Raw genomic sequence first — 19,504 nt, 5'->3', positions numbered from 1 at the left:
ACTAACGGTGAATGCCATGAAAACATGATGTTTGTCGATTGTTTTCCTGCTCCACGAAAACGCTATTGTATAGCTTGTTTTCCTGAACATTTTACTCAAGTTTTCCCGAGCGCGCGATCGCTGCATTTTCCGAGCGTTTTCCTCGCAGAATTACCAATGGTAAATGCCATGAAAACATGATGTTTGTCGATTGTTTTCCTGCTCCACGAAAACGCTAGTGTCTAGTTTGTTTTCCTGAACGTTATTCTATAATTTTCCCAAGCGCGCGAACGTTGCATTTGTCGAGCGTTTTCCGTTTTCGAGCGGTACCGCGAGTCAGGAAAAGCCTCAAATTTACTCAGTGGCATTCCCCCCGGACATGTCCACGATGACCGGCGATGGTCGTAAAGGCTTGTCAATGAAAATTTTTATTACTTTGTTTCTTTGCTACATTAGCGAACACTGTACTACTGCTCGTACTCTGAATATGACAATCAACCACAAAATTCCCCAAACCAGATAACATTAAACATAATCCAAAAAAAATCCTATAAGTCATCTGTCAATTCACGAGTTTGATCACAGAGCACTTTGATTCTTCTTGCGTTACCATGCCGATACCCTTGCCTCCTGCTGAGTTATCCCGGAACTGGCTAAGAGGGAGAAATAAGGCAGAATTTCTCCATCCAAGTTCACAGTGTTAAATGAGTACCGCCAGTTGAGACCGTCAGCAAACGAGAGGTTTCTACCATTTGAAAATAAGCATCCACCGAAAAACACGCATTCGTAAAAATAGCAAACGGTTTGTCCAAAAGAAAGAAGTTCATCTTTTATTGATTGGATCAATTTTTTCTGAATAACTGGTTTGAACTAGAAAAGAATACGATTAATGAATTTACGTAACTAACAATGAACGATTACGTAACGCGACGCCGAGTACAAAAAACTACGAATACTTTAAACAACAAACTAAACATGATGAAATAACCAGAATTTAGAAAAAATATGCGGAAAAATTTACTTCTTGTGGCTACAAAGAGTTGAAAAAACAGAAGTTCTTTGGATACGCTAACTAAAGAGATAAACCCAAATTTTTCTGCCCCATAAAAATTTTACTTAGGCACATGTTAAAGTTAAGGCTTTCGACGCATCTCAAATGGTTTACGTTAAAAAAAAAAGGAAAGTACCCATAGGTTGCTTTGGGGTAACAAGGGTGAACAAATTCAACGAACTGAAACGATAACGGATTACCATGACTTTAGGGAATCTAAGAAAGCTTTGAAAATTACATGGATATTTAAACATTTTTCTTATTGTGGATCTAAATGGAAATCCTTCTGCACTTTATACCTATCTAAGGTCAGAGGAATACTAGTTTTTGTTACTCAGCTAAAAAAACATAAATTGCGACTCCCCTTCTTCACTGTCAAATATGGCTGTTTATAAATTTTGTCCAACTCATTCCTTTTGGGAATATTACGGTGAGACATCGGCCATAAAATGGGCTATAAAGGCCCCAAAAATCGAGATAGTGCAAGCAGAGCTAAGTTCAACTAACAAACCGAGCCAAAAAGATATTTATTATTAAGAAATGTACCATTTCTGAGAAAAACCGAGAAAAATGGATTATTGACTGTGTCGGAAGGTGTCGGGAGCATTGATTGGAGGTCGATTTATTTCAGTACCCAAGAAAGTATAAAAGTCGGGTTCTTTTAGGTTAAGTTCTTTCCCAAAAGAGTTGGTTCAAACTTTTTTCTGTCTAAAATTTATGTTTAGGACAAAGATCTCTGTTGCTTTTGTGAAAACGCCTAGGAAAGGCTTATCCGCCAGTTCTGGGGTTGGCCAGTAACAAATCATTATAGGAATAGCGTGCATAATTCATAAGTTTAGGTTAATTCGATACAAGCCTTTCATGTTAAAAAAACTAACGGTACCGCAAACCGAGTATGTATTGTATCGTTTTTTGTTTTGTTTTTTTTTCTGTGTGTTTTGTGCTTTCCAGTATCATTGATATTTAAAAAAATCGTACTAGTTTATCCCATTTATTGTTAGCTGTTCTGTAACCTTTCTTGTTGAGCTTCAAGATGCTGTGTTAAAGTAAGAGCCTTTGACATGTTTTGAACCACAGCAATCGCGCTACGCCGGGCACATTGAAAGTCAAACACTCAATCTTTATTCCTTTTTTTTTACTGAATGTGATGTGAATTTCGAGAAACCTCGAAAAGATGAAGTTGATTTGCTTAAAGTTAAGAAACGAACTGAATGTCAAAGTAGTACGTTGAGTCAATCAGTAGCGGGTGTTTTAGCGATCATCGAATCAGGAGCGAGTAATTTTGACCTCTTCAGATGCAACATTAAAAAAAAAAGACGCGGCTCTTTATCGACCAGTCAGCATACAGTAGCTTTGCCCTCTTTGTCAGGTGTAACCTAGGCTTCTTTTAATTGATCGGCCCAACGACGCTGACAACGATTGAGTAAGTATACATTTTAATTCGTTTTCCATAGATTTTTAAGGTGCGCCAAAATGAAATTTTTTTGTGATGAGGGTTGAAATTTCTTCCCTCAGGTCTGGGTAGAGCAACATAGGTGACTATGACAATAGATAAGAGGAGCGGGTATCCCTTGCCTTATTAATCGGCTTGAAAATCTCAGGTAATCTTCATCAGAAAAGTTTCCTTACTAGCTGGAAATGTCTTCTCCATCATGGCCTTTTCGTCATATTAAAAGTTAGCATAAAAATGAAGTCTATTGGCCAAACACAACAGAAATAATGAAAAAATATGGTAAACTTTAACACACCGAAAGAATTCAATAAAACAGCACATAATAACATGACACAAACTTTTAATGTACCTTGAAGAAACTTAAAAAGACATAAAAGTGAGTGATGGTGTGATAATAAAATTGATCAAGCAAACGATTGAACAAAACAGTTAGTTAAGACTTGTTTTCCAGGATAGCGGCTAATTCAACTATGCGGCAATTCACTGTTCCCTCCGCAAATTCTGAGGGTAATGCAAAGCTATGGCCTCTTCGTACTTTCAACTTTATGTGGCCCCGACTGATGATAACTTTCTTAGCATCGTCGCCTGTCTTTTCAATGAAAAATCTTGAAGAAATAAAAGGTAAGTCTAGGCTGTTGTGAGTGATTCAAATATTTGACTTGCAAATGAAACTACGGTTTACAGAAACCAGAGTGGAATCGGATGTTATTGAATGGCCTTGAACTATACTCACGCGAAAGCAATTCGTATAATTTTGACCCCTCTGTAATATTGGAACCAAAGCTTTCCTCTTGTCATAACAAGTCTCCATTTCCTATGAAACGCCTGAATCAGAGGAGAAGCGATGGGCCATTTCCAATTATTCGGCACCAACCAAGTCAGAACGACGACACTTTTACTCTCTATTTCCGTGTAGACTGTGGCCTATCAAAAAAATGAATAGAGAGAGTCGAGTCGATACGCTATATAGCCAAAGAAATAAATTCTTAAAATTTAAAACCAAGAAATAGTATTGCGATTGCTTGGAGATTTGCGCGCGTCTCAACACTATTTGGGGAGCTGGCAAAGGGATATACTTCACTGTTTTAAAGTGCGCCAATAAGCTGCCAAAGAATATTCGTAGCTAGCACTGAATATCGAGGTTTTTTCCAGGCAAATTCGTTAACCATATGGTGTTACGCCAACGACAATAGAAGTTTTTATTCTATTTTTGACTCCACAAAATTAAGCTTTGGAAAAGTAACCAAGCCAAAAAAAAAAGTATTTTCGTTCTAGAACGTTCGTAGCAATGAATCCGTCCTATACACTGTATGATATGTAAATTAGTTTACTATCGTTAGAAGCAATATTTTTACTTCCTTTAGAGACCATGCCTTTGTCTGCTCGTCAATGTCCAAGTGTTTTCTTGCGTTGTCTCTGTTAGGTACCACCATTTCCGATTGTCGGATCACATCAAGGCAACTAGGAACACCACACTGGACAATACACTTTGGACAAGTAACCATATGAAATGGAATATCTTTTCTGTCAATAACAACAACAACAACAACAACAACTTTTATTTCAACACGATGGTGATTAAAGCGTTGCCGCTTATGGGGTCGTGCATTTAAACTAAAACCTAAGGAATAAAAATATATTAAAATCGATATAGAAAATCGTTATCATTATTGTGAGGCATTGTTTGCGGAGATTCCGCCTGAAAGTCTAAGTTACGTAATTTGTTCGATTTGGAGGCCATTCTTGTATAGTTCTTGACATTGGATGTGTTTGCGAGATCCGGGGTAAGGAGATTCCACACAATAGAAGCCCTAAATGCTATTGAATTTTTCATAAAATATGTATTAAAGCGTGGCACTGTTACTGTGTTCGAAGTACGTAAATGATGGATAGAAGAAGTTTTCTTGGTTAAAATATGACCCATGGAGGGAGGGGTACAATCATGAAAAATCTTATATGCTAATGTTGCCAACTTGACTTTGTACATGTACTTTGTACATTGTCAAAAGACAATGGGAGAATTATTTCTTTAGTTTGCCATGCTTCGGTTAGATCATATATTGAAAGTAATAACACATGGCATTGTGGTAAAACTTACATAATACTCCGCCTATTTAACTGCGTTTTCGTGAATCCTGGCACGAAATAGGCATCAACAATTAAAATGTTTAAAAGGTGTCTCAGTAGCTTTCCAAGAAGTGAAACTGTGGCGTGCGTTTCTCCGATCGAATTTTAAAATTTGACTTTTCTGGGTTCGAAATGTTAACAGGGCTTACAATAGACGACAAACGAATATTTTACAATTTTGAAATAACGTAGTATACTATCTCACTGTCATCTGACACTCGCCAATGTCTTTTTTAAACTATAATAATATGACGTACGAAATATTTTTAAACAACAAGGAAATCAAGTGCCACCGATCGAGGAGTTACATGAAAATGCTGCAAAGAGACAGGAACAATTAACTTGAAAAGCTTTCCCTATAATGCTTTTTAATCATCCAATGAGAGAGGCTACCATGTAGCCGATACTTTTCAACACTGAGAGTATATAAGTACCACTAGCGAGAATATTTAGTGGGAAAAACTTTCACAAAAACTTACTAACCGAGATAGAGGTCTCTTAATGCCTTACATTGGCCTAAGTGTAAAATACTGAAAAAAAAGGACATGCAAAGTACCTCCCAAGTTCTAATCTACATGTTAAGGAACAAGAAGCGGGAAGGCAAGGACAGAACTGTGTTCGGTGGCGATGCATTTCCACCCTTCTTACTAGAGGTGTAAGCTTAGTTGATTCCTCGCAATCTTTTCAGGGCATGTATTGCACTGCACAGGAGTTTCGCCACACCCCCTCTAGAGGGTTAATATTGCCTTTGCAATATTTGCAAGTGCAATTTAAAGCTCTTGCTGCATTTCTGAGAGCGATGTTCGGAATGTAACATATCGGAGTAGTATTGCACACTGGACATCTTGACGCAACTTGTTCCTCTTGTCTGCTATGGCACGAACCGCAAATTGAATGGCAACATTTTGACACCAAGTAGCAAGTTATCATCAGCTCGTAACTAAGACAGTTTTTAAAACATCAGTGCATTAGGCTGATGGATAGTGGACATGTACACTCAAGTATATCCAAAGTTTATTGTGTCGCAGAGGTGAATAACCTTAACTCAAACAGAAAATTTTAGAGACGGTTTTCAATAGGTCATTTACAAAGTGTGTATGGCATATTGTCCTTAATAAACGCAATTCACGACAAATATTTTGAGCGTAGTGGAGAAATGCCCGGAAGCTGGGAAGAGTGTAATAGAGACTAATTGCCCGGCGGTCAGAAATTTCTCTAAAATATCTACGAAATGCTCAAGTCTAATTGGTTGAAAGCATTGTAACTTTGTTTAGAATTGTCAAGCGATTCATAAAAGGAAGAGGACTTCGCAGCTGACTATTTTGCGAGCTTGGGCATAACATGAAATCACCATATGCTCGTCACTTACAAAAATGTTATAGCTCCGCTCACGGGCACAGTTTTATCGAGACTAAAACAATGTTACTGCTGAGAATGTCTTTGTGAGTCAAATCATCGCTTGTTGGAGCTCAACATCGACAATGTTATCCATCAAAAATTTTCCGTAGGTGGTCTAGAAGCTCAATAGCGTATTTTTTTTGTAGAACAGCTGACGCTTGTTAAGTTATGTTTAAAACGAAAAATTATCTTCTGAGACCATTCTGATGTCGGATTGGAAGAGCCTCTCATTCATAATATTTCCTCCTTTGAGTAACAAGTAGCCTGAGTTGTTCATCGTGGGCCGTTTCAGCACACCTGAATCTTTTGACAATGAATGCTGTTTTTCTTCTTTAGCTTGCTCTACCAGGGCTGTGGGTTTAGAAGGTTTGAATTTTCTAGGAATCAATTATGCATCTGAAGTTAGAAATCTGTTTAGTTATAATTACACCTTTACAGATATAATCTCAACCAAAGGCATAACCCTGGAAATAAGTGAGAACATCCAGTCTGGTATGGATACAAATTCACCTGATGGAAAATATTTCCCTCTATTGACACAATATACAGTACTTTCCCTTATTTAGGTCGCTTTAAGTTTTAGAACTTTCAATAACAACATTAAAGGGTCTGTTTGGCAAGGTAGAATCTGAGCAACTTCCTATTTTAATTAGTCTCTCCCAGAAAATCTGTCTTCAGACCAATCGGCAAAGATTTACAATAAATTTTAAAAGTTAGATTCAGAAAGCGAGAGAGGCTACAAGCTGCAAATGCATGAAACCCCTCAAAATAGTAGCAAATACACATCAATACTGTTCACTTGTGAACCGTGAGTGCTACAAGCTGTTGTAAGAATGCTTGTTATACATTCCTATATGGCTATTTCAATTATTATTTTATGGCAATGTCTTTGCAACTTATATGATTTGATCCTAGATTATTACAAGAGGTAGGTGATTACAATTATTGCCTTGGTTGATATCTGTTTTTCAATCTTGATAGGAGGAGAAGCGCGTTGCCAAAAAGCCACAGGGGGTGCTGAGGTCTTTAGTGAGGACATTTTAAATTTTATTTTTTAGTATTATAAGCTTTCTTAAAACAAATGTAAGAGATATAATTTGATCTCCTATTCAGCACTTTTTGGCATTCTACGAAACGTAGAAGCTAATTTATACCAAGTTGTCCAGCTAGCAACAATTAAATGAAACATTGGAATGGGTGTTCAGTCTGGATTTCATACACCAGTTTACCCTTCTATGAAATGGTTGGGCAATGGAGACAAGCGAGGAAGTTATCTCTATAATATTACTAACTCTGTTAAATTACACCTTCAGAGTAATAATTGAATGTCACCATAGATCATTATTTGAGGTTGTTCTCATTTGTAAAGGTCCCTGATTGACAAGTTGAAAAATTGTTTTCAGATATTGAACGACCCTTACAGCAGGTCCAACTGCTGTACCTCCTCCTTGAGAGAAGATTAACGTGGACCCCATGTCCATTTACACTTGACCACGCAATTTTTCTAGGCAACCTTTAAATTTCAATGAGAAATTTATGAAAGTGTTGATCTGTGCATGGTTGTATTTATCTTGCAGCATTCCTTTTAAGAGAGTGTCTCTGTAAGAGCGGTCCGGTCGATTTTGCTTGAGACACGGATTTCGCTCGTTTTTTGTGTGTTGTAAGACATTCATGTACCTATACTAAAACCACAATCAGTTTGATCGGATCTCTTTATTTTTCAGAGTTTTACGGAAATTAAATTTCACTCGAGCGAAGGCTTGTCGTGACACTTTTCAAGACTTTAATTTCATACAACTTTGGAGGGCAATTTACAAAAAACTACGGAACTCAGCAAAAAACAAATACCACAGCTATGTATATTAACTCTAACTTATCTATCGAGGCGACTTTCGTAAACATCACTTGTCAATCAAGGAAACAGGAAGACTTGAATGACACCTTATCGGTTCGTCTAAATCAGACACGCCAAAACCGATCAAATTCATGGTGAAGTTTTGAAAAAGTGAGGCGTTCTTAACTGATCCAACTAACATAGCTAGGAAGTAGGTGCCATAGAAAAGGTAACTACAGAAAAAAACTTTGCGGCCCGACCTTTACGAGAACTTTATAACTCCGTGAACTTACCTAATTTTCGGCAATCTCCAAGTTTGGCCGCCATTTTGAGGGACTTGTCAACATGAAGCGTAACCGATAGAAATCAAGCAGGTAAATCTAAAACCGTCAGAAATACATACGAAAGCAATTCCAATAAACTTTACTTTCAATTCAAGCGGCAAATTTTTAAATTGTTCGTTAACTTACAATCCCCATGCGACCATTTCTTTCAACAATTCAAACACTACAACTAGTGTTCGAATTCCCCTCGTCGATTCCACCGCAGGAAATACCTGTGCCACCCAAGCTTCCACTCGAATGTGAAGTACGAATCAAATAACATAACTGCTTCATCTTCGCGGCAATATCACGCTGGTATTTTGATTTTCCGATCGACAAGATCGGTGATCAGGAATCGATCGGTTTGTTTACCTCATAAACGTGACCGCTGACCAGCCGCTACGTGAAAACAGCATAGCGCGGGGTGGGGTGGGTGGCTGGCTTAACGTCATAAGATATTCGAATACATGCTCAAAAAGCTCTAGGACTATCAGTCTAAACAGTGAAGGCATGCTTTGTGGTACAGACAACTTTTATTTTATTTTCATAACTTTCTCCTTTAAATTAGAACTGGTATTAATTAGAATTATTAAATAGAGTTATCGATGTATTTTTAACCGGGTACCTATATAACCTTTTTGCTTGTCATCAGAATAAATAAAATGTGTCTTTTCCACCAGAACTTTTACTTATGCCCCATTGCACGGAATGAACACTATACTTAGAATGTTTGCTCTAAGTAATTTTTTCTGTTCCCAAGAATGTATGCAAAGTGATAGAGATTTGATTCATTCCGCTGACACGTTCTTTTAAGTTATGACGCGTGCAGGTTTTTTCTATCTAAAGTCGCACGTGCAACACACCGGAATTGAAAATTCGTCGTAAAATCGCACGAACCTTAAAATGAGTGTAGGCAACTTTGACTTCTGGCAAGATTAATTGGATGGTTCAAAGGACCCCCTGAGATTTTTTTCAAGACTATAACTGAGATTTGTTAATAACTATGATAATCGTCATCATTAGCGGACGGTGCTTTTTGCCCATTGTTGTCATCATTATCGTTATCACGCCGGAAGAAGTATAAAGCCGGCATGTCGCCATACTTAGCTACACAGAAAATTGTTGACTGTTTTGCTCCCCTTGGGTCCTGGAAACTGTTACTATTAAGACGATCAACAAGAAAGCCTTTATAATTATTGAAACTTTTGATTAACAGAATGTACGAAAAAAATCGGTGGGGAGAGTTTTTCGCGTATCTTATAATCTTAACGATAGTTTTAAATAAAACAAATAACAATTAATTAAATTTACCTTAGTTGTCTCGTGTTTAAAAGTGGCGTTTCTGGGGACCGTAGATTCTTCTCTGATTCTTCTTGTCTCAGCCAAGACTCACTATCATCAACTTTTTTCTTGTGCTTCTTACGGCATGGGACATAGAGAGCTGAGGTAAGCGATTGCAAATTTCTCAGTTAAAGTAAAGCCCAGTAGCATCCCTCAGGAATTAAAAACCGACATGTACTGTTTACTTTTATTATTCTTAATCAAATAAGGGGTGTTTTAGTCTGCAAATTTAATCATATTGGTTAATGAGTATCATACAAACTGAGGAAAACTGACCGCAAATAATTGTGAACCGTACGCATGAGTAAGTATATTGCGTTGTCAGGTGATTTGATAGATCTGTTTTTTTTCAACGTGATGTGCACTTAAGTACCTTTCATCTAATAAAGAATTTCTTCTCTTTTCGAGCAGATATGTCACGTGACAAAAATAGATAACAGAAAATGTTACTGAAGACTATCTGATTCAACTGGAATAATAACTCCAAACAGCTTTTTAATGTCCTGAGACATGTGCAATGGAATTACATCTCTGCCTTGGATACGCTTCCTGACACCATCATGATCAGGATACTGACATGTAACCTTTGCACTTCTCCAAAACTTCCCCAAAGTGTGGCGATGCCTATAGCAAATCCACATTTTTTTATTTATCCTCCTGAGCGAGGTGAAATACGCCAATCCTTGCCAAGATTAGCTCATTCTAACCTCAAAACCTCTTTAGACAGGTGGCAGCTTATCAAATGATGTTTTGCTTCGTCATCGCATTCAGACAGTCGTACCAAACCACTTAAGCCACACGATGAACCAAAGTTTTTCCATCTTTGCTATTCAAAAAGCAGTCCTGAGACATAATGAACGTCTTGCTAATGAACGACTTCTTCCTGTACTTGTAATTGTTTCCAACGCGATACAAGTGCGGGAGATCTAAAGGAACTCACTATAACTTTGTATATTCGATACGATTTCAATTTCCGCTTCAAAAGAGAAGCCTACTGTAATTCGTGAGTGGTCAGTGGTTACGCTCGTGAGGTAAAGAAGGGGTTTGTGACTTTCTCACTCAATTGAAAGACTCGCGTCACTCTTATGAAATGGTTGAACGGAATACAGACTTCGAGCGGTCTCTTATTTTTCTTAAAGATAGTGAGGTCACGCGTATCCTGTGAACATGGTGAAGCCGCGAGACGCGAGACTGGTATCTCGCGTCTTCGCCACTCCACGCTCTCAGAGTTGGGCAAAGACAAGACACGTTATTTCCGGTGCGATACAAGAGGTTCAATGGTTATCTCGATTATCTAAACACATTTATTTAGGTGGTAAAGATTTGTTTTTAAATCTATGAACTGATGTTAGTCCTATTTGGAACGAAATGTATTTGAAATAGAAAAGAATACCAAGTAAAACAAAAGTTGTCTGCAACACGAAACATGCCTTCGCATTAAGACTGAGAATCCTAATGTTTATCATGATACTTTAATGCATATGTTGGAATGTTCCCGAAAATCTTCTGATAATCTGCCCGCACCCACCCCTCACCCCGCCCCTCGCCACTGCACCGTACTGTTTTCACTCAGCAGCTGGTCAGCGGTCACGTTTATGAAGTAAACAAACCGATCGATTCTTGATCACCGTTCTTGTCGATCGGAAAATCAAGATACCAGCTTGATATTGCCACGAGGATGAAGCCGTTATGTTATTTGATTCGTACTTCACATTCGAGTCGAAGCTTGGGTGGCACAGGTTATTTCTTGCGGTGGAATCGACGAGGGGAATTCAGAAAGTTGCAGTGGTTGAATTGTTGGAATAAATGGTCGCATGGGGATGGTAAGTTTAAAGAACAATTTCAAATTTTGCCGCTCGAATTGACAGTAAAGTTCATTTGAATTGCTTTCGTATATATTTCTGACGGTTTTAGATTTACCTGCTTGATTTATATCGGTTACGCTTCATGTTGACAAGTCCCTCAAAATGGCGGCCAAACTTGGAGATTGCCGAAAATTAGGTAAGTTCACGGAGTTATAAAGTTCTCGTAAAGGTCGGGCCGCAAAGTTTTTTTCTGTGGCTATCTTTTCTATGGCACCTACTTGCTAGCTATGTTAGTTGGATCAGTTAAGAACGCCTCACTTTTTCAAAACTTCACCATGAATTTGATCGGTTTTGGCGTGTTTGATTTAGGCGAACCGATAAGGTGTCATTCAAGTCTCCCTGTTTCCTTGATTGAGGCGTGATGTTTACGAAAGTCGCCTCGATAGATAGGATAGAGTTAATACACATGGCTGTGGTATTTGTTTTTTGCTGAGTTCCGTAGTTTTTTGCAAATTGTCCTCCAAAGTTGTATGAAATTAAAGTCTTGAAAAGTGCCACGACAAGCCTTCACTCGAGTGAAATTTAATTTCCGTAAAACTCTGAAAAATAAAGAGATCCGATCAAACTGATTGTGGTTTTAGTATAGGTACATGAATGTCTTACAGCACACAAGAAACAAGCGAAATCCGTGTCTCAAGCAAAATCGACCTAACCACTCTTACAGAGACACTCTCTTAACCATCTTTCTTTGATTTGTTTGGGCTGTTGTGCAGAGCCGCCAAGACCTGACACCAATTGTGGTGGTCTTGTTTGATGAGAGTGATGAGAGTGATGAGAGTGATGAGAGTGATGAGAGTGATGAGAGTGATGAGAGTGATGAGAGTGATGAGAGTGATGAGAGTGATGAGAGTGATGAGAGTGATGAGAGTGATGAGAGTGATGAGAGTGATGAGAGTGATGAGAGTGATGAGAGTGATGAGAGTGATGAGAGTGATGAGAGTGATGAGAGTGATGAGAGTGATGAGAGTGATGAGAGTGTGATGCTCACTGAACAATACTTTCTTTCAGAGACAAGAACACCTTTCTCCGTGAAGTTGGTCAAACCCTCCGGTAACATCATTGTTTTGATGGTAGACAATTCAAGATGCGTTGAAGTGAGCCAACTAATGGTAATAATTTCTACCACCTTCTACTTAGTAATTTGGTACAGCCCTACATCTTGCAGAAGTTGTGACGAAGATTTGTTGTAAGCTCGAATCTTTAATTTTCGTTGATCCTACTCTGATGCCTACTGATTGCTTTATTACATGAATTTCCTCCCCTGATATGTTGACGCTACTCGACTCTTCAGTTCTTAAACTGACTCGTTTTATCCGCTTAAACCTTAAGCTAGGAATCCGTGAGTCTATTGCGATCGCAATGATTGCCCAGACTTACTGGAGCTTTCAACCGTGACAAGTTGCGGCTATGCCGCTACGAGACCCATTAATGTTTTTTTATTAGGATTGTTGCATGTTTTTTCAATAAAACGCACTGACCTTGCAATGTCTCGTTAGTTTTTGTTAATCCTATATAATGTTTGTCTTTATTTTTCCAACCAGTGCATACTCACTACCCAAGAAAGAGACGCTGGTGTTGTGGTCAGGATGTTTAGCAGAGAAAATGTTTCAATTTTATTCCCGCCAAGCACAACATTTAGGGATATTGCAGGAGAGGACAAACAAGTTCTCCTGAGGCTGGAAAACAAATTAAACTACTTTCGAAGTATCATGTGTTAATGTTTTTATATCGCAACGAGAATCATAAAGGAGGGAATAAAATGTACTGATTTTGTTGATAGTTAAGTTGATACAATAATTCTTTCCTCGGTAAAATCAAGCATGTTATTTTTTGGAAAAGTGTAATTACTTTAATCATTTTGTTTTTCCGTATACATGTTCAAAATCTAAAAAAACCTGTGAGGGAAAATCTTATCAAGGAAACGTGGTAATGTGAATTTACCTGAGGAAGCACCCATGAATGTATAATAAACTGCAGGTCTCTTGTGCCTCTCTTTTATTTCCCAATTAGTCGCTCGGAACACCCATCATCAAATACTGTTGGTTGCATTGTTCCTTTTCCACGCTTTATTTGCTCTATTTTCTACTTTTCTCTGCGTTATCAAAAGATATTACGATAAGAAAATCAAGTGAAATGTTGACTGAAATTTCGTAGAACCACGTTCTGTACTTTTGCTCCTTTGATTCGATTCAATGTAGACATCATCGGTCGACGATTTGGGTGTCGACAATTGCATCGTCAATGTTTGACTCGCATGGTAAACAATCTAATCAACAATTTTGGAAAAGCTGAAATTGAGCACGTTGTTAGACAACGGACACGATGTCACGAAAGATCGTTGGCATCGAGCTCATTGCACGCTGAAATCGAATAAACGAGGACGTTCTTTTTAACGTCCTCGTTATACTCGATCTTGTGTATAACGAGCACGTTGTTTTTAATGTCCTCGTTATACTCGATCTCGTGTATAACGCGCTCGTTCTTTTCAACGTCCTCGTTGTACTCGATTTCGTGTGCCGTGACCAGATGGCACCATTGATCCCTAAATCCATCATCATGTAACAGAGTGTTACCTTATGGTACTTGTGTATATGAACCAATGATCTTGTATGATCTGCAGATTTGTTGGGGGTTATTAGCTGAAAGCAGGAAGGAAACGTCTTTTGGCTGTGATAAAGCTAAAAGAAGCTAAAACCAACGTGATTAGCTGGTAAGTTGCAAAAACTTATTTTCCGTGCATTTAAGTTTAAAAAAGGTGTAACTGAAGAGCAAACAAGCCAAAATACACATTTTCGGTTCTCTAAAGGTAAAGACAGCTTGATTTAGCTGTGAAAAAGGAAAAAGGGTTGTCTGGCTAACATCAGGGTGATTAGCTGAGAACAGGCAGGAAACGTCTTTTGGCTGTGATAAAGCTAAAAGCTGCTCAATTCAGCGGCAAACGAGCGTGAAAACGTTTCCTATGAGGTAAATATAGGAGACGTAATTTGGCTGCATTTGGCTGCATAGAAGCTTAAAACTTAGTCTTCAGTTAGATAAAACTAACAACAGTGTAAATTTAGCGACAAACAAACAGAAACATCTTTTCGGTGTCATATAGCTAAAAACAGCGTAATTTAGGAACAAAAAATGGGGAAACGTTGCTTTTCGTGAGATCAAGCCCAGAATAGCCCAGTTCAGCTGCAAACAAACCGACATGTTTTAAGTGCGAAAAGCTGAGAAAAGCGTAATTTGGCCCAAAAAAATCACCAAAATGTTGCATCAAGTGAGTTGAAGCTAAAATCAGCGTGACTAGGTTCAAACAAGCAAAAACACCTATTTAATGCGACGCAACTAAGGAGAGCGTAATTAAGCTTTTTATCCTTTTTGTCCGATCGACCCCAACCCTAAGCTAAGTTTGACCACCTTAGGTACTTGTCAGTTGAACCATTGAAGCTAGATTGTGCTGTTTGTGCACTTGAGCCGATTCAGATAGGTATGCTTTTTGTTGAGTTGAGCCATATCAGGTGGTTTAACCATTTGGACTATTTCAACCAATCAACGTTTTTAAGATTTTGCACTCTGTGCAGTTTAACTGTATTGGCTTGTTTGACTATTTAACCAGTCGAATCAAATAAAAACGTTTGGCCATTTTGACTACTTCAGGCAATTCAGCTAGATTCTGCAGTTTTTGCCTCTTATTCCTTGAGGTTAATTTGACCATTTAAAGTACTTCAACCGATTGAGATAGATTGTACAATTTTTCTCAGTTGACCATAGTTTGACAGTTAAACCAGTTGAATTATTTGAGCTAAATTGTTCAAATTGTGCAGTTAAATGGATTACACTAGTTATGCACTTTTTCCAGTTGAAATATTTAAGCTGGTTTAACCATATGAAATTCTTCGACCAATTAAGCCAGAATGTGCAGTTTGTGCAGTTGTACCTATCAAGGTACTTATGCATTTTCTCCAGTTATGACATTTAAGATTGTTCGACCATGTGAACTACTTCCAACAATAATATAGATTGAGCAATTTGTATAGTTTAACTGTTATCACCTGATTGATATTTAGACGGTTGAGCCATTTAAGCTACTTATGAATTTTATTGAGTTTAACCATTTAACTAGTTTTGAATTTTGTCTATTCAAACAATTTCAGATTGATTGAGCATCTGAATTAGTCTAACCAAATGACAGATTATGTAGACTGTACAGTCATACTGTTTGTGATAGTTTGACTATTTTACCGTTTGAACTATCTAACCTAGTTGTGCATTTTGTCCAGTTGACCCTTTTAAGCGTAGTTTGATCATTTGAACTACTGCAACCGACGGAGATAGAGTTGTTAAGTTTGCGTCAAACTATCTTATGTTGTTCAACGGGGCAAAATGCATAACTAGCTTCATAAATTCATCTGCACAAACTTCTCAATCTAGTTTAGCTGGTTGAACTGAACTAAAACAGTAAGAGTGTACAAATTCCACTATCTATCTCAAATGGTCGATGTAGTTCAAATGGTCAAACTAGGTAAATTGGCTCAACAGGAAACAATGCCATCAACTGCACCAACTGCACAATCAAGCTTCATTGGTTAACCGCGTTTAATAGACAAAGTAGCTGAGACATTTAAACTGCACAAATTCCACAATCTACCGTAATTGATAAAGTTGTTTAAATGGTTCAACTGGTTAAATAGTCAAACTAGGGAAGAAAGTTGGATTCTAGGAAAGGTTAGATATTATAAGGATAAGCCAGTGCAAAATTACCGCGCAATAATTGAAACACAAGATCACTGATATCTTGTAAATATGCCTCAAAAGCCCCAAGTAGTATACTCCTATCTTAAATTGTTAAACCACTTAAGCTAGATTATGCAGTTTGTGTAATGGAACCATTTAAGCTAGTAATGCATTTTGTGCAATTGAACCATTCAACTACTTCAACAAATTGAGAAAGATTTTGCAATGTCTGTAGTTTAACTGTCTTCCCTTGTTTAACCATTTTACTAGTCGAATCAATTAAAATAGTTGTCCATTTTAAATACTGTAAGACATTTAGCTAGATGGCCATTTATCATTGTAGTTGTTTTGACCATTTAGAGTACTCCAACAAGCTCAGATAGATTGTGCAATTTTTCTCAGTTGAACTTTGACTGTAAAACCACTTGAACTATTTCAGATAGATTGTCCAGATTGTGCAGTTGAACTAACTAAGCTAGCTATCCATCTTATTTCAGTTCAACCATTTAAGCTAGTTTGACTAAGATATATTGTGCAATTTGTGCAGCTTACCTTTTATCGCTCGACTGACATTTAGCCAGTTGACCCATTTAAGCTTTTGCACAAACTGTAGCCATCAAGTTTAATTGGTTTAGCTAGTTAAGATAATCAAACTAGATTGATTAGTTCATGTGTTTAAGTAGTCAAAGTCACTTCACAAATTCCATGATGTCTCTTAATTGATCGAGGTAGTTTAAAACAGTCAAACTATCTCATATGACAAAATGATGCTAGCTGAAGTGGTTGAACTAGACAAAGTGCATATCATACTTATGCATTTTGTTAAGTTGAATTATTTATGCTAATTTAACTATGTAAACTACTTCGACCAACTAACATAGATTGTGCAGTTTGTGCTGTTTAACTGTAATCACTCAATTAACATTAAGCCGGTTGAACCATTTAAGATACTCATTGGTTTTTTCCACTTTGTTTATCTGCTTTTGCTAGTTTGCCTATCTAACCAGTTAGACCATTTCAGCTAGATTGTGCAGTTTGTGCAGTTACGCCAATTAAGCTAATTATGCATTTTGTCCAGTTGAACTATTTAGGCTACTTTGACCATGTGAACTACTTCGACCAATTAAAATAACTTTTGCGATGTGTGCAGTTTTTTTGTGTCCGCTTGCTTGACTAATTAAGCAGTTGAAGTATTTGAGCCAGCTTGTGAAGTTTGTGCAGTTGAACTGATTAAGTTATTCACGCATTTACTTATGTTAAACCATTTCAGAAAGCTACGAATTTTGTCATTTAAGCTAGTTTGACCATTTCTGAAGTAAAACCAACTTCCCTAGCTTGACCATTTTCACAATTCGAACCAATTCAGTTAGATTGTGGAGTTTTTGCAGTTGAATTTATTAGCATAGTTGTGCATTTTGTCCAGTTGAATCATTTTAGCTAGTTCAACCGAGTGTTGAACTACTGCAACGAATTAAGATTGGAGAAATTGTGCATATAATTGTCTTCGTTGGTTTGACTATTTAACTGGTAGAGCTATTTTAGCTACCTTGATCATTTTGACCTCTAAAACAAATTGGGCTACATTTTACCGTTTTTAAACTTCAACAATTGAAGGTAGTTCAACCCTTGCACTATTTCAAGAAGTTTAGCTCTTTTCCATAGTTTCGCTATTTAAGCAGTTCAACCATTTAAGCCAGTTATCCATTTTTTTTAAGGCTAATTATTGAACCTAGTACGGCAATTCGAACAACCTTAATCAATTAATTTGTGAAGTTCTTCAACTGCCTTGGTTACCCTGACTATTTAACGAGACTAGCCAATTAAGCTTCATTGTGAAATTGGTGAAGTTGATGCTATCTTTGTCGGGTTGAACCAATTAACCTAGCCTGAACATTTGAGCTACATCGACAATTTGAGATGGACAGTGCAATTTGTGCACTCTTACTTTTTTCGCTAGTTTGATTACTTAACCAATATAACCAATTAAACTAGATAGAGAAGTTTGTGCAGTTGAACCTATTAAGCTGAATAGGCATTTTGTCCCCTTCAACAATTGAAGCTAGTTTGAACATTTGAGCTAGTTTAACCAGTTAAGATAGATTATGCAATTTGTGCAGTTAAGTTATTTTGGATAGTCTTACTAACTAGTAAAATAGTCAAACCACCGAAGATTTATAAATACACAGCTTAAATAATCTGCTTGCAGTAGTTCAAATGATCAAACTGGCTTCAGTGGGTTAACTAAAAAAAGGCATAACTATCTTAATCACTTCGAATGCACAAAGTAAACAATCTAGCTGAAATGCTTTAAGTAGTTAACCAGTCAAAGGTCAACTGAAAAAATTGCACAATCTTTCTCATCATAAAGTGTAATGCAATAAAATAATTAAAGATAAGCAAATAAAGGAACCATCAGTCAATAAAAAATGTTGGGAGAAACGGTGCTTGGAGAATAAAGACTATGTGATTGTGTGCACTAATTGTGGGCAAGTAAATGACTATAACTAATCGAAGAGCTTTGTAGCTTCCATAATGACAAATGTAAAATAATAGTTCGGTCAATATATCTCAGGAAATACTATCTTAATAAGGTAATATTTAATATATAATACCAAAACGTAAGACATAACAATAACTACAAAGATCATAGCAGACTTGGAAAAGATAAACAATGTATTACCGCAGATCAATGATAATATAGAGCGAATGATTAATATCAATTTCATCATGATAGTAAATGATATGCAAAGATTTGGTTTCTTGAACCGCTTATAGGGTTTTTTAATAACCGAACCTAATTGGGATGGTAGTAAAGTACTAGGGGCTCTTAACGCATACTCATCAGTGATTTTGTGCTGTTATTATTGCGCAGTAATTTTGCGCTGCATTTTTTGTATGATACTTTTTATTTCCTGGGATCCATATGCTCTCCTAACTTTGGATATTCCATGAGTTTTATGTAATGTATTGGTATACATGGAATCTCAATAAATACATTCAGATAATAGTAGTCATCATAGAAGTCAAGATAGCGATTATGTGCATGATGGTCAAGACGATTATTCAGATAGTTGTGATAGTAGCTTTATATATGATAGTGAACTGGAAGATGATGCTCATTACTTTAATGACCAAAAAAACTTTTATATAAAATATTTATACAAAATATACAAGATATGTTAATGACGGCAATATATTAAAAGCAGAAGAGGAATTACATGATATGAATATAATTTAAGGAGACAAAGAATAACCCCAATACCATTTAAACATACAATATCTATATAATATAATCATATTATGTATTACAATAAAATAATTCAAGATGAAGTAGATAAAGTAACGTGTCCCTTCTGTTATAGGCAAATAAAGGAACGATCAGTCGTAGAAGAAAAATGTTGGGAGAAGCTGTCT

At 37.0% G+C, this 19,504-nt stretch overlaps 1 protein-coding gene across 1 annotated transcript; it reads right to left on the bottom strand.

Annotated features, from left to right (window-relative positions):
• Positions 1–2,807: 2,807 nt before the first annotated feature.
• Positions 2,808–8,545, bottom strand: LOC149036417 (uncharacterized). The gene is made up of 7 exons (XM_089189531.1): positions 8,313–8,545; positions 8,136–8,222; positions 5,980–6,385; positions 5,167–5,550; positions 3,839–4,007; positions 3,217–3,407; positions 2,808–3,088 (listed from the first exon to the last, which is right to left on the bottom strand). The coding sequence occupies exons 4-7, from the start codon at positions 5,241–5,243 to the stop codon at positions 2,917–2,919; spliced, it is 609 nt and encodes a 202-aa protein (XP_089045657.1). The 5' UTR covers positions 5,244–5,550; positions 5,980–6,385; positions 8,136–8,222; positions 8,313–8,545; the 3' UTR covers positions 2,808–2,916.
• Positions 8,546–19,504: the final 10,959 nt, after the last annotated feature.

Source organism: Pocillopora damicornis, chromosome 12, assembly GCF_964200805.1.
Source record: "Pocillopora damicornis chromosome 12, jaPocDami1.2, whole genome shotgun sequence".
In the NCBI taxonomy this organism is placed as follows: Eukaryota; Metazoa; Cnidaria; class Anthozoa; order Scleractinia; family Pocilloporidae; genus Pocillopora; species Pocillopora damicornis.
Note: the sequence above shows the minus strand (reverse complement) of the source record. Positions and strands in the feature narration are given on the sequence as shown.